Source organism: Ostrea edulis, chromosome 5 (assembly GCF_947568905.1).
Source record: "Ostrea edulis chromosome 5, xbOstEdul1.1, whole genome shotgun sequence".
NCBI classification, from domain to species: domain Eukaryota; kingdom Metazoa; phylum Mollusca; class Bivalvia; order Ostreida; family Ostreidae; genus Ostrea; species Ostrea edulis.
Genome location: NC_079168.1, coordinates 55310642 through 55326573, shown reverse-complemented (window position 1 = coordinate 55326573; position 15932 = coordinate 55310642). Strand labels below are relative to the sequence as shown.

The 15932-nt window shown below is 35.4% G+C and overlaps 1 protein-coding gene across 1 annotated transcript; it reads left to right on the top strand.

The window, feature by feature from the left end:
- Nucleotides 1-7162: 7162 nt before the first annotated feature.
- LOC125652114 (uncharacterized) lies at nt 7163-15666 on the top strand. The gene is made up of 3 exons (XM_048881084.2): nt 7163-8162; nt 12599-12745; nt 13981-15666. Exons 1-3 carry the CDS (start codon nt 7958-7960, stop codon nt 14361-14363), a joined length of 735 nt encoding a protein of 244 aa, XP_048737041.2. The 5' UTR covers nt 7163-7957; the 3' UTR covers nt 14364-15666.
- The last annotated feature ends 266 nt before the right edge of the window (nt 15667-15932 follow it).

Below are 15932 nucleotides of genomic sequence, written 5' to 3'. Positions count from 1 at the left end.
GATCACACTCAGAATATGTTGTCCGTATCGAATCAGTTGAGAGAGACATAAACAACATATGCAGCTGATAATGGGGTAGTGCTAGTTGACGGTGGAGAACCTGAAGTCCTCCCATTTGTTATAAAGTTGAGTTGCCAGTCTGTCGGTAACAGCTACGTTAAAAAATATATCCAAATATGAAGATATGGAAGACTCTGTGGTGTATCTCTCTCTTGTACTGAGAAAATATTCACTGCATAAAAAATTCGGTTTTATATGTTTTGCCACTTGTAGCTTGGATTGTTTTAGTTCAAATGAAACTTTCTTCCATTCGTTGTAGTTTTCTGTGTGAGCCCAACTATTGTGTCTGTTTCAAGATTACGCATGGTCATTACCAGGGTCACCTAATCTTTTTGCTCCAGTATCCAACATTGTCCAGTATCGATGTGTGGTGCTGCTATTGGATAAATTCTCTCCTATCTTTCAAAATCCATTAGATCATCTGCGTCGCAAAATTTGAACATCTTGTATCTTTGTCATGCCTACAGCATCTCAAACTCCTTCTTTCTCCATTGTCGTATATTTAAAAAATATAAACTAGAATTAAGATCTCTAAAATATCATATGATTGACCCATTTGTTATGTTCCAGCCAATGTCACCTTTGACCGTGATGACGCTTCATTTTTGGTAATGATTAGTATAGGTGGTACTAGAAAACCGGATCGAACTAGTTTACAACAAAAATGCATTCATTGCATATGATGAAAACAATGTAATTTCAAAAGAAATATATGAGTAAACATTCAGTGAATATAAATATTTCTGTTTAACCGTTCTTTTTTTAATTGGAATCTTGTGAGCAGACACATAATTATAAATAGGAGTCCGTTCCTAAAATAATTGTTCCTTACGTTTTTGAGAGTTATGATTTTACGACACATTTTTTTTATATTTTCCCAACTCCTTGGCATAAAATGGTGAAAGTTCATATATCAAACTTTTCTCATATCCTGTTATAACGAACAGTGAAAATAATAATGTGACAAAAAGCGTCTGTCTTTTGAATTGATAGAAATCACTTGACTAGATACGGCTTTCTTTAGTAATACTCATGCACATCTAGAGAAAACAAATTTTCATTTCATGCTTATAAAATAAAAACTACAATCATTGCATTGATGTAATGTTCTGCTGAACAAGTCAAAATAATTTAAATTGCGTTTATGATAAAGTATGTAGTGTATAATTTATGTCTGTCATATGTACTTGCATCAATATTTTTAAATTACGTTTTGTTGGTGATAAAGTTTTCAGGAGACAAAGGGATTCAGTGTGTTGGGAATGTGGGAATTTTCTGTAGGAATATATAGGGAAACGTCTTTGAAAAAATTCTCAAGAACAGCTGGGCCTTAATTTGATATCTACATGTAAGCATCTGCAGGTAGTGTAAATTCAAGTTTGTTCAATTCAGGGGGCCCAGGGGTAGGACGGGGCCATAATAGGAGATCAAAGTTTTGTATGGGAATATACAGGAAATTGATTAAAACAAATTATTTTCAATGTCAGTAGGGTCACACTAAATCACATCACAATACTGCACATGATCCGAAGTGTGGATTCAATTTTTTATGTCTCCGTGACTAAAATCGGGTGGGGACATATTTTTTGGTCCTGTCTGTCTGAATCTTGAACCTTGCTCATACGTTTTGAATGGTGAGTGATAAAGCTCGCATATTCCATAATTTTATGTGCATTCCCTGTGACAATACCTTTCGTTTGGTACCAAAACATTTTGACGTTGACCTTTGAGTTTGAATTACTTCAAGAAAACCTAACATGGCCAGAATCTCCTGAATGATTTAAGTAGGACTTTCATATTGTGTATATAGATTCCTTATGGCAAGACGTTTCATCCGATGCCCTGATATTTGACCTTGACATTGGAGTTTGACCCTAATTGCAAATCATTAACCAAAACTTTAACCTTTCTCATAGCTTTTGAATGTTAAGTGATACATATTTCATGTACGCATTCCAGGTAAAAAGACCTTTCGTTTTGGTACTAAAGATTTTGACCTTGTAACCTTGACCGACCTTTCAGAAATGTTAACCTAAGCAATATCTGCTGAACTGTTTAAGATATGACTTTTATATTTTGTATATACACGTAGATTCCTTATGGCAAAACAATTATTTTTGACCTTGTGACCTTGTATCATGGTTATGTCGTGACTATTTCGAGCTATATTGGGGCAACAGTGTGGGGTCAAAATGCATGGGAATAATATTTAACGATCACAATAACTGAACTACGGCACGGCCAAGGTGACTCGGGGGAGCAATGTGGCCCATGGGTCTCTTGTTAAAACTTGAATGAACAGTACATGTCTATTCCTTTTAAATCTAATCGCCTAACTGGGTAGCTCAGTAAGTTTACTTGTCGACAGCTAATCCGTAGATCGTACATATACGTTACAGTCTAGCAGGGGCTTTGATTTTTTCCCTCCAGATTACTTTCTACTAAAACTGCAAAATAAATAAGGTAAATTTCAAGGTTTTCAGTTTCAAAATAATATTGTACATATCCTCCACTTTCCATCCATATTAGATTTCTCTGGTGTTATTCCTCCTTAGTTTCAAATAAGTATCTGGATTAGCTTATCCTTCCATTAAGACAAAATACACTTGGAATTTGCATGGAATATACATTGTTAATCTAAACATAAACCATTGTATTATTCAGAGTAAAAATACATGTGGGAAAATATGCTAGGAAGTTTTTTGAGATAGTGATGTTTAAAAAACAAAACAGCGATAAAAGCCCTCAACTGTGCGCAAAAAAAAAAAAAAAAAAAAAACAACCCCTGAGCCGTAAATCGAAGATTTTTTATAAGGCCTTTGATCTGGTCCGAATACTTTCCCTGCGAGCTACAGATCTGCAGTTATCGAAAGGATATCTTAGATTTTAAGAACGGGGGATTTGGTCGATTAAATGTTTTGGAATTCGTTTTATTTCCAATATCACCGACATATATTTTGAGAAGAAATCATACCTTACCGGATAGCCTAATCGGATGTCGCAAGGATAAACAAGAGGCCCATGGGCCACATCGCTCACCTGAGTCACCTTGGTCCATATCAGAAGATTTTCCATATCTATTTGCATGTAAAACCGTAGTCCCTATTATGGCCCCAAACCTACCCCTGGAGGCCATGGTTTTTGCAAACTTGAATCTACACTATGTCAGAAAGCTTTCATGTAAATGTGAACTTCTTTGTCCCAATGGTTCTTGAGAAGAAGATTTTTAAAGATTTGTCCTATATATTTGTATGTAAAACTTTGACCCCCTATTGTGGCCCCATCCGACCCCCGGGGGCCATGATTTTAACAATTTAGAATATGTACTATATCAGGAAGCTTTCATATAAATCTCAGCTTTTCTGGCTCAGTGGTTCTTGAGAAGAAGATTTTTAAAGATTTTCCCTATATATTTGTATGTAAAACTTTGATCCCCTATTGTGGCCCCATCCTACCCCAGGGGGCCATGATTTTAACAATTTAGAATCTGCATTATATAAGGAAGCTTTCATATAAATCTCAGCTTTTCTGGCTCAGTGGTTCTTGAGAAGAAGATTTTTAAAGATTTTCCCTATATATTTGTATGTAAAACTTTGATCCCCTATTGTGGCCCCATCCGACCCCCGGGGGCCATGATTTTAACAATTTAGAATCAACATTATATAAGAAAGCTTTCATATAAATCTCAGCTTTTCTGGCTCAGTGGTTCTTGAGAAGAAGATTTTTAAAGATTGTCCCTATATATTTGTATGTAAAACTTTGATCCCCTATTGTGGCCCCATCCGACCCCCGGGGGCCATGATTTTAACAATTTAGAATCTGCACTACCTAATAAAGCTTATCTATAAATCTCAGCTTTTCTGGCCCAGTGGTTCTTGAGAGGAAGATTTTTTAATGACCCAACCCTATTTTTACCTTTTCTTGATTATCTCCCCTTGGAAGGTGGCCTAGCCCTTTATTTTAACAATTTAGAATTCCCTTTACCTAAGGATGTTTTGTGCTAACTTTGGTTGAAATTGGCCCAGTGGTTGTTGAGAAGAAGTTGAAAATGTGAAAAGTTTACAGACGGACGGACGCCGGAATACGGGTGATCAGAAAAGCTCACTTGAGCTTTCAGCTCAGGCGGCCGTTTCACTAAACGATCGTAGATCGTAAACGTAGACTTAAATGTGAACGTAGCACGTAAGACCGTTTCACTAAAAGTTACGATTTGCGATTTACGATCAATATTGATCGTAACCCTACGAGTGGTCTAGGGCTATCGTAAGTGCTCCTACATGAACGTAAATGAGCAATATGGCCGCCATGCTGGCCCGCCTGAGATCATTTTGTGGTAGTATTTACCTGACTGACTTTGTTTATACTTTGGAGGAAGAAAACAATCACAATGACTTGCAGTCTGCTTTTGCACAAAAATATTGTACAGTCCGAGCCCGAATCTTAAATCAATTAGAGTTATCCTTCTTTGTTACGCACAACCACAGAAATGTCAGTCTCACAGGGGTCAAGTCCGTTTTGGGCCCGGGCTCTGTGATACCACAAATAGAGTAAATTCATTGTATCACAAAGTTCGGGTCCAAAACGGGCCTAGCCCTTGTTACCAGTTTGCTGAAATAAATATAAAGACAATGCAAGAATTCATATTTTATAAAGGGGGGTGGGGGGTGGGTGGTGGTTAGTCAATATATCAAACTTTGCATGTAATAATAACGAGAACAGATATGGGGAGATAGCTACATATGCCTGCATCACCGTTAGATCACATGTATATTTAACATTAGAGAGGATCCAAGACATTATTATTCTCATGTTCAGAAATTAAATTTCTTTAGAAACAGTTGATTTAATGATCCGAGACGTTGCGATTCGACGTACTCAGCTTTTTCCCCCCGTCAGATCAATACCTTTGATGCAACTGACTAACTGCATAATACATGCACATTTTAAGGAAAATATGATAATAAAATGATTTGGTAATGGGAGAGGGGTTAAAATCCCAATTTTGCAAGTGGATCGTTTCTGTAGTTTTATGAAGGTCGTTAAAAATTAAACATACAGACTAGACCTATATGTATACACAGACAAGGGAAGGGTCATTATCGGACCCTTGGGGTTCCGACCCCTTTTTATAAAGTGTACTCCCGTGGGGATCCGGATTAGAATAGGTCCTCAGTACCTTTTGCTTATCGAAGGAGGCGACTAAATGGGGCGGTCCTTCGGATGAGACTGCAAACACTGAGGTCCCGTGTCACAGCAGGTGTACCATGAAAAAGATCCCTCCCTGCCCAATGGCCGTAAGCGCCGAGTATAGGCCTACATTTTATAGCCCTTCACCGGCAATGGTGACGTCTCCATATTAGTGAAAATTTACGAAAGTGTAATATCAATAATAATTTTTAATAAATGATCTGGATTATACATCATCACGTAAAGACGAAAGTTAGCATATGCTTACATGCCTAAACGGAAAAATATATATATAAAAGACAAATGCATGGGGAAAATAAATTTCAAGTCATTTTAGAGACAAATTGAGCCCATGATTTGTTTGAAATTTATACAAATAAGTGACTAGATATGTCATTAGTGTTATTTTACAACAATGATTTAACGCCGGAGTACGTACATATCCATGGTTTGATGCAGCATTACAGTTGTCATTTATTTACTTGCAATATTTAAAAACAATTGTTAAATAGTTTCATTGAATTTGTTTACATTATTGTATCTGTACCTTGATTCATTTATTTCATCAATGTTGCACTGCATTGAAATCAATTTCACATTGATAGTTATTCTGATGGTTATTATTTTGAAGGGGAAAAAAATCACCGTCATTTAGATGACCATTCTTCACAACTTCATTTAAGCCCCCCCCCCCCCCCCCCCCCCCCTATTCTTAACATATGTATGCATTGTGAATTAAAAAAGAAAATCAACCATGGACGTGAATAGGAGAAAAAATGGTCATAGACCTGTCAAGCTTTCTACATCCATTATAAAAATATTACATACAATATTCTATCGTAATGATCATGTCCTACGGACCCGGTCCAGAAACGCAGGTTATTTTAACTATTAAAATAAAAGCTGAACAGATTATTTCTTCCAAAAAAATAATAACGTTTGCTAATGCTGAAATACATTCCAACAGGGATAAAAATCAAGTGGCTGACTCTCTAAGCTTTTTTCAAAAGCTAAACTTGTTATGGAATATCCTGCGGCTTAGCTGCTACTTAGATCTTAGATATGGGTATCGTATCATTACTATTAGAATTAGAATGATGAAATATCAAGAATCTCCGAAAAAATATATGACCATCAAGAAGTTTCTAAAAACATTTGTGATTAGTATCGAACAAAACTTTAAAAAACAAACATGTTTTGTTTAAAAAAATCTTTTGTCGTGTACGATATCTTATGCAAGTTGTATTTTACTTTTGACGAATGGGATTTCAACACAATTCAACATCAACACTACGACTACGCTGTGAATTTGGATGCACGAGTCGACCTGTCTGGAACTTTACCCATGTGTATTAAGACACTCCAAATTATCTGAAAACACCTCCAATATCAATATCATATTCCCTCCCGACACCTTTTTTTTATCGCTGACAGTTTAACACTAAAAGCTAGATAACCCGCTATAGAACTTGTCAGTGGAACTACGCCCCAGTGAATGGCCGAAATATTAATTTGATAGTTTTTTAAAATATAATTAACACCAATTAACCACATGGTGTATTTTGTATTAAACTTCTTTCTTAAATGTCATCAGTGTGTATTTGCCTTGGGTAGTCTATCTATTGACGGAACGTAATAGCCATAGCTGAAATCATTCAGTCTGAGTTTTTTGAAGATTGATAGACGTGATATTCATATGCAATTGTCATATCTGATGAATGAAAATGGCAATCTGGTCTTATCAGAATTTGTTGGATTTGCATAAAACCTCATCACGTGTTCGGTTCCTCTGTGTGCAACATTTCAATAAAGTTAATACGCATGGATATCTTTGTTTTGATCAGAGTGTGCATTATCAATATGTACGTAGTCACACTATTATCAGGCCCATCACCCCTGGCTGTACATTAAAACCCCAGAGTCTGAATATCTAATGCACAATAATAACGCACAGATTACGGAACTATTACCTGTTCAGAGTCAGATAGCACCTAATTCAAATAATATTAAATTGACCGATGTCTATCATTTTTCATACGTTTGTGTCAAAATTTCTTTCAATCTGAATTCCACGTGTTCTATTATCCGTCAATGACTCTTCAACACGCTATAAACAAGACGAACTGGGCTAAAGTTCCAAACAGCCAAAAACAAATACACATTTTCAACTTCTCGCTCTCCAGAACGGCTTTAAACTACGCTGCGAGTATGTAATTTATAAGCATTTAATGTCCCGCTTTTTTCTGTGGTCTGTTTAAGGTTGTAATTTTTAAGTTGAAGTTTTGAAAGGTCTAGCAATGATACCAGTGAACCTGTCGTCAGGCTATATAAAAAGTTGCGATATTCAGACTAAAAGTTGATAACAACATAAGCGGGAATTCTTGTCACTTTCGTTGGCCCTTTATGAATGCTTTTGTGACGACTATTAGGCCAAGGGTTTAAAGGATTATATATTAGAAAAATGAGATAAGAATTATCATCGGTTGGACATTTATCAAAGGAAGTTTTAATTACACTGGGTCTGTTGATTGAGAATACACAGTCACTAACGTCTTAGGGAAGTAACCAGGCGACCCAGAAAAAGAACCAGACATGGTACTGAAGTTGGAGTGTAACTAGGAATATACCCACTCTGTTTTACATCTGTCTAGAAAAACTGACCCCGAGTGTCTTAGATACATGTACATGTATACGATGGAATGTAATTCCGATGGAGACTAAAAAACTTATTTATTTCCTTCCTGGTCCGATATTTATGTTCATTGGATTGATAATTAACATTGTAAGTTTCAGCACCGCTCACTGGTCTAAGGATCAAGTGAGTAATGCGGGACTGTGGAAAATGTGTCTAGGACTAAGTCCATTGGATTCAAAAAGGCTTTGTTTTCATTACAGCAGCCGCAGCCACCTGCCGTGTGAGTATGAGATTTATAATTACACTTTAAGGGAAAGTTTTCCTATTGTTTAAATTCATGACTTGTATTAATCCCAAACGATGTTTTGTTTGTTTTTATGGGGATGATTTATTGAAATGGAAGTTAATCATTACCGGGTATGTGACATGTATATTAATTTTATTGGTTAGCCTTTCGACCATTGGTCGATTTCCAGTTTACGCATGTATTGTGCGTGGTGCGAGTAAAATGCTAATGTTAATTCAGTTTGTTAGTCTTCTGAAGTTTTACCCCTAACATTTTCTTAATAATCACAAAATTAATCTTAAAGTTGTATGGTCCGATTTTCACCTTCCACCTTGTAAAATCAGTTAACTTATGGCACGTACGTATTATGAGGCTTTACGACATGCCATACACTATTTCACCTGTTTTAAACAGAATCATTTGATTTTAAATCGGTTTACAAGCAACTGTCACTCGGTAATTTCTAATGCATATTTAGAAGACGAATCCTCGGTCTTATCTGTGTAAAGCTGTGTATTTGTTATTTACTTTTTAAATTATCTTCTCGCTGTTTTTTTTTTTTTTTTTTTTTTTTTTTTTTTTTTTTTTTTTACAAACATGCACATGCAAATGTTTTCAAGCATGTGATTAAGGGAGAATTAACACTTTAAAAACTAATTCATCTACTTTAAGTAACTCGGTACAAAAATTATACATGAATTGATTTAAGCAAACCCAGGACAAAAAAATCCTTGAATTCAAGTTTGTCAAAATAATATGGTCAGGCCTCCAATCATGGGAAATCATGTTATATTGTTGACAAACATTGTTTATTATTTTCGAATCATATCGTCCATCAAATTCAACTGCAATAAGCTTTAAAAAATGATACAACAGACTGAAATTTCACACAGTTGATAGTGTTGGCAGTATCCATCCACGAGTAATATTGACCGTTGCTAATGCGGGTAACGTTGTTTTATTAAGCGTTTCTCGACCATCAAAGCAGATTGGACCAAATTACCTTGAAGTATAAGACAAAGAGGAATTGTAAAGGTTTTTGATTGCTATACGCATATTGTTTGAATCTCAATGAAGTCAGCAGCTGTTCGGCTTTGATTACTACATTTAAGGCCCTTCGAATTTTTTCCCCACTCATATTGAGATGTCACCAGCTGTAGATGAAGTGCCCCCTATGCTTAGCGTTCAGGACCGTAGCAGTGAGGGTTTCATATCGTGCCAACGCCTGTCTTGACACGGTTCCTCAATTTTTACGATCTCATCTGAAAGGCTCGTGACTCTCACTTCTTAATGCCCAGCGTTTGAGAAAAGATCAGTCACTACCTATTTTTACGTCTTAGATTAACGCGGTCAAGATACAAATGGGGCTCGAACCAACAACCTACCGGTCACGATCGAAGCGAACGCTCTACCCACAGCCACCGGTGAGTGGACAGAGCTGAGTACTTTTAGACTGATATCGCTTAATGAGGTACTCGACATCGTCAACATGGCTTACTTCCTTTTAAAAGATGGATGGATATATAAATATCAGCAATTAATATATTTGTCTATTCATTAAAAAAATCATCGCTTAGCTGAGTAGCTCAATAGGTTAGCACGTCGTCTGCTGAACTACAAGGGGTTCGAGTCCAGCAGGAGTTTTATTTTTTCTCTCTTCAGATTGCTTTCTACCAAAACTGCATTTGTTGACTAACTAAAGTATATCTGAAAGTTTTCAATTTCAAAATATCGTTGTGCATATCCTTCACTTTTCATCCATATCAAATTTCTCTGGTGTAGCCTATGACTGGTTCACGATTATTGAAAAGAAATATTTTGCATTTTTGATGTTAAACATTAAAAATATAACTCATTTGATGTTGACAGCCAAACTTTTGACCTTCTGAATGCAAGAATAAAAGCAATATTTTAGCCTTAAATCTGTGTTATGTAAACAAAGACTCGAGTCTTTTATGTAAACAAACAAACCAGTGAATATCAATTTTGTAATATAAAGCATCTTAATTTTTGCATAGTCACAAATTTTAACTTTTAGATGACACATTGTACCCAAAGAATGCTTGAAATGTGAAAGATATAATAAACTTAGATCGATATCCATTTCTTTTGAAAAAATACCGCAATCTTTGTTTACAAAACAAATAACAAACTCTCAAAAATGAGTGTAACCTTAATTTTTATGCGAAATCCTTTAAACACATTAGACAGTAAGTTTTGATTATTAAAAGTGAAAAACAAAATTTTGGGGGAAATCATGAATCAGTCCCTTTAAAGCTCTACTGACATCTTAAACAGACATACATGTAGCAATAAGAAACTTACGAGGAAGTACGTCAGTCTTAATTCATATCCTTGTTCTTACTCTACCTATATATTTGTCACACGGGACTGATTTTCTAGTTTGACCCGAGCAATGTACATTTCCGATAGTAATGTATTGGGTATGGAAAATACAGGAAATGTTGTAAAATGTCGTGCATATTCTCAAAAGGACAATAAAACTATAGAAAATTACCAGTATATTAAAAATATTTGGATAAATTTAGTCAAAAATATAAAAAAATTCTTTCTACGTTTACATGTGCGTGTATATATTTAAAGTAAACATGTTAAAATATATAGCAGACGTGCAAAAAGCACCTACCAGGATCAGCTGATGGATTGAAATACATAGAAAACATAAATGTACATATGTCATAATAAGAACTGGGAACAACTATGTCATGCATGCTAAGAAAATGCATCGAACGTGCGTGGATAACTATTTACCCGAATCTGCTGCAACGTAGAGATGTGAGCTGCATTTCGAAAATATTCTATTTATTCCGCTTATTGAAAAAAATTTCACAATGTACAATATGATAAACTACGTTTGCATTCCGACAGTTAAAATGTTGTCACTCCATTATACAGACTGTGACACAACTTAGTCCGTGTCGATCAGCTGTATTTAATCAGGAGAATTATCAAAGTAGAATAATATTTTCTCTGTATTATTGTTGTGTACTGACTAAAAAAAAGTTTACTGGTTGGAGTACTTGTGGTTCATAGAAATGATTCAGGGACTTGACGATAGATGGATAAACACCAATGTCGAGTGTTGTAATAGGCCAGAGAGAGAGAGAGAGAGAGAGAGAGAGAGAGAGAGAGATTTAATCAGTTTTTCACTCGTTATCTACATATCTTTGCCATGTTCACACCAAATCCCTGCACCTACGTGCAAACAAGTAGAAACATTATCTCCACATTTTCGACTAAATTATCCAAACATTTTTGAATAAACAATTATACTACATGTAGCATATGCATGGCATTTAACAATAACATTTCATATATATATTTCCCAAACCCAATAAGATATGCACACTGCTCGAGTCAAACCTAGAAAATCAGTCAGGTGTGACAAACACATCTGGGTAGAGTAAAACAAAGGATCAGACAGAAATACGTCGGACTCCCTCGTTCGTTTCTTACAGCTGTGTCAATTCAAGATGTCAGTAGAACTTGAATGCAACAGTAGTAGAGGGTTATATTCTTGATTTTATCAACTTCAAAGACCATCGATTAAGAATAAGTTTTCTTGTCTTGGGGTGAAATAAAATTCTTAAATAATAAACTCCAAATTAACATATGTAGTCATTGTACTTTAGACAGAATTAAACAAGTACATTTTTGTTCCCCGCTGCAACGCGGAAGGGGACATAGAAATACCGGTGTCCGTGCGTCCATCCCACTTTACTTTGTGATACCGCTTAACGGATTTTGTTCATATTTTGTAGAATTATTAGTCACCATGTGTAGTTGATCATACTGTGCCGCCATTTTGATTCGACAATTTTTACAGGAGTTATGGGACTTTGTTGAATATGTACATGCTACACTATAGGTACACTTTGTGGACGCAACTCCTCAGAAACCGCTTAACGGATTTTGTTCATATTTTTTAAGGATTGTTAGTCACCATGTGTACTTGATCATATCACACCACCATTTTGATTTGACAATTTTTACAGGAGTTATGGGACTTTGTTGAATATGTACATGCTACACTATAGGTACACTTTGTGGACGCAACTCCTCAGAAACCGCTTAACGGATTTTGTTCATATTTTTAAGGATTGTTAGTCACCATGTGTACTTGATCATATCACACCACCATTTTGATTCGACAATTTTTAGAGGAGTTATGGGACTTTGTTGAATTTGTACATGCTACACTATAGGAACACTTTGTCGATGTAACTCCTCAGAAACCGCTATATGGATTTTGTTCATTAATCTTGTTAAAATTGGAATAGATTTTTCTCATCCATATAACCTTTACATTCCATCAGACCGAAAACACTTGGCCTGCAAAGGGGATTAATGCATAATTACATTTCTATATATGATACGTATATACAATATTGTACATTTTATGTTTCCAGTGATGACATTTGCATGCAGTGCTCCGTCAACAGTTGGATTAATTCTGTTGATCATTGCCACAATATGGTCCATTTTCTCTTTATTTCAAAATAAAAAGAGAGCACGCCTATGGACTCAGAAATCTGCTACCGTATGTCTGATTTCCGGTAAGTATAACGCACAGAAAGTATCATGCAAGCTTGTTAAAATAATTCCATACTTCAAAGTTGAACTTGTCACAAAAAGAGAATACGTTTTGTTTGACTGTACAGAAATTATATACACTGTAACACATGTATTTTTGAATCGCACCACATTATAACTATATCTCGCATAAATTAAAAACAACAACACATTTTTAAAATAATAGACAGTGCTAGGAACTTAAAATGTAATGAACACACACACATTTTAAGGGATAAATTTTAATTTTGAAAATACATACTGCAACGTTTCACGTCAGCATCCCGGCGTGAAACATTGCAGGTCATACCCAAAACTGAAATTTATTTTTTATGTTTACATTCGACTTTTCTGTCTGAATTCCTATTCTTTAAAATAGGCGTACTATGTGAATCATCAGGATTCATACGCACTGTTCACATCTGCTTTGCATTCATGAGGAAATTGATATTACTAATTAGAGTTGGTGAAGATATCGACGGCAAAGGCATTGGAGATGTAAACATATGATAATATCTTATTAAAATTCATCCATTGACAAATATGGCTAAAGATAAAGGTTTCGAGAGATGCATGCATACAATCGTTTTAATTCTTAAGCGAGAGTTGTAATTTGTATGTTAGAGTGCAATCCCAGCACTTGTCTATTTTTTCACTCGGTATTATATAATAATACTAGTATATGAAAATAACACAGAGAAGCTCTGTTCAAAGCATTGTGTTAATAATTGAAAACATTTCGTTTGTTGTTTAATTGAATGCTTATCGTTATTGCAAGTTCTAAATGCATCTTCAAGGATTATTATTTCTTAAAATATTAGCCTAATACCATTGCATCTTGGTAATGGGATATTACGCACTGCAGATAATGAATATCCTATTGAAGTCGAGCACACAAGAAGTTTAATACTTAAAGATTTAAAATTAGGAATTAAGACATTGGATATGAAATGTGTATGCTATCTTTCATACCGTCGCTCAAGCTAGTATATCACAAATTGTGTAAATTCCAAACACTAGAACCGCAGATTTCCATCTAAATGTTATCATATCAATTGATAGATATGGCTTTCCCTACCCAACGTACATAAATTGCTGATATGATCTCAATACATATCCATAATATGTCCCCAGCAAGAAAATTTGTTAACTTGAAAGAAATATTTGTCAAAATGTTTTGGTATTATCAATTATTCCTCTTGATCATTTATCGTTGTAGTTGTGTTCAATTTATTCGCACTCTGCATCTACGCTGGATCCTTTGACTCCATATCCTATGACATGATCCCAAAGTGGTCTGGAGTGTACGACATGCATTTGTCGTGGTCTTTCACTGTTGCGTGTATAGGAACGGGTGTGTCGTTAGTTGGATCCACGATGTCCCTTTATATTGCTCTGAAATATGGAACCAGTGTACATCTTTCAGCAAACGTTTCTCACGTTCCTTCTCTTCAAGTTCATCCCCCGCCATGTAGTCGACTTTCTTCGCCAACAAGATTCGGATCACCTCGTGTTTCTTCACCACTTCCATTCAGCACCAAACGATATTCACCTCAAGGGTCATATCCAAAACGAAATATTACACCCGTCAATGTATCATAACTAATCTCAAATTTTGAATAAAAAGACATATGAAAATACAGGATATATGAAACGCTATGTTGCCAAGCGTGGTCACGTTCAGATAAATCTTATGACATCAATGTAGTTTTGTCCTTGACCTTTTGTTTCTCCAAGTATGGAATTTCAGCTAGTTGTATTCGGCATGTCTGCGTCGTCAATCTGGTCAATGGTTTCCACTAGAATTTTTGCTGTAGTAATAAATACGCCAAATACGCTTGGGTTTTTAACTTTATCGCTAGGTGGGTTTTTTTTTACGCAAATATCGAGCCCGATGAAAAACAATTATGAAATTCCTTAACAAGTTTTATTCGAGCACTAAGCTTTTGCAAAGTCAACAAAGTAATGCATATTTAGTTCACTTTGTATCTTTTAATTATAATGTTTGATAAATATAAGCTATACTTTGTCCTAAACCGATTTCAGTTTAAGGTGCGAGGAAATACACACCCGTCAGTGGTTTCCAATTTATTTCTTTAAAAAAATTCAGATGCCATTACCAATGTCTTATATTAATCAGACGTCAGGCTTTTATCAATTACCTGCATTATGTACATATTGTTTTAGTACTTTCTCTCAGCCCGTGCATCTGTCTGTCACAAAATCGTGTGAACACTTCTCCTTCTGTACAGCTTATCGGATAGACTTGCAACTTTGTGCAATGCGTATTGCCGGGAAGTGAGGATCCAATTATTTTCCTTAAAGTTATAATGTATTTAGGAGGGGTGGAGGATGTAAAACAGCCTGTGGACACTTCTCCTATATGGTTATCAGATAGACTTGCGACTTTGTACAATGATTCATTGCCATTTGACGGGAAAGGAGGATCAATTGTTATCCTTGAAGTAATACAGGAATGCTTACTCCTCCTAGGCACCTGATCCCACATCTGGTGTGTCCAGGGGCCCGTGTTTGCCCAACTTTCTATTTTGTATTCCTTATAGGAGTTAGGAGATTGACCACTGTTTGTTATCTTCACCTTTCATGTATTAGCTCTAAATCTGAACATTTTATTTTGCTGTACAAATGTGCAATTATGATAGTCTTGTATGTAACTTTAACAATAGTCATTGATAAAATTAACATTAAGATTAAGATTATAGCAAAATAAAGATTTTGGTTCTATTGAATATATAGCATTATATAGAAATAATTTTTTGGTTTGGGAAGACAATAATGTAATTTTAATTCATCCAGAGCCTCTGGATAGGTTTTCTAACACAAATATTTAATAACAAAAGTTTATAAACCTTGTTTTGTATATCATTAAAATAGTAAATCACAATTTTGCAACAAAACTTTTCGACACCGAAATGAGAGCTAGTCTTGCTTTAAAGTTATAGTGGGTCTAAGAAGGGTCGATGATGTAATATAGCTTGTGAACACTTCTCTTATATGGCTTAATTATTTGATAGACTTGAGACTTTGTACAACGCTTCATTGCCGTTTGCAGACATGAATTTTGTCGGGAAAGGGGGATCCAATTGTTATCCTTAAAGTTATAGTGGATCTAAGAAGGGTGGAGGATGTAAAATAGCTTGTAAACACTTC

Bases quoted from the DNA above. Each gene is read 5' to 3' on its own strand.
- LOC125652114 (XM_048881084.2), top strand. From the start codon at position 7,958: ATGGAGACTAAAAAACTTATTTATTTCCTTCCTGGTCCGATATTTATG. The intron at 8,163-12,598 runs GTGAGTATGAGA...TTATGTTTCCAG, and splicing joins CAGCCGCAGCCACCTGCCGT to TGATGACATTTGCATGCAGT. The intron at 12,746-13,980 runs GTAAGTATAACG...TTATCGTTGTAG, and splicing joins TACCGTATGTCTGATTTCCG to TTGTGTTCAATTTATTCGCA.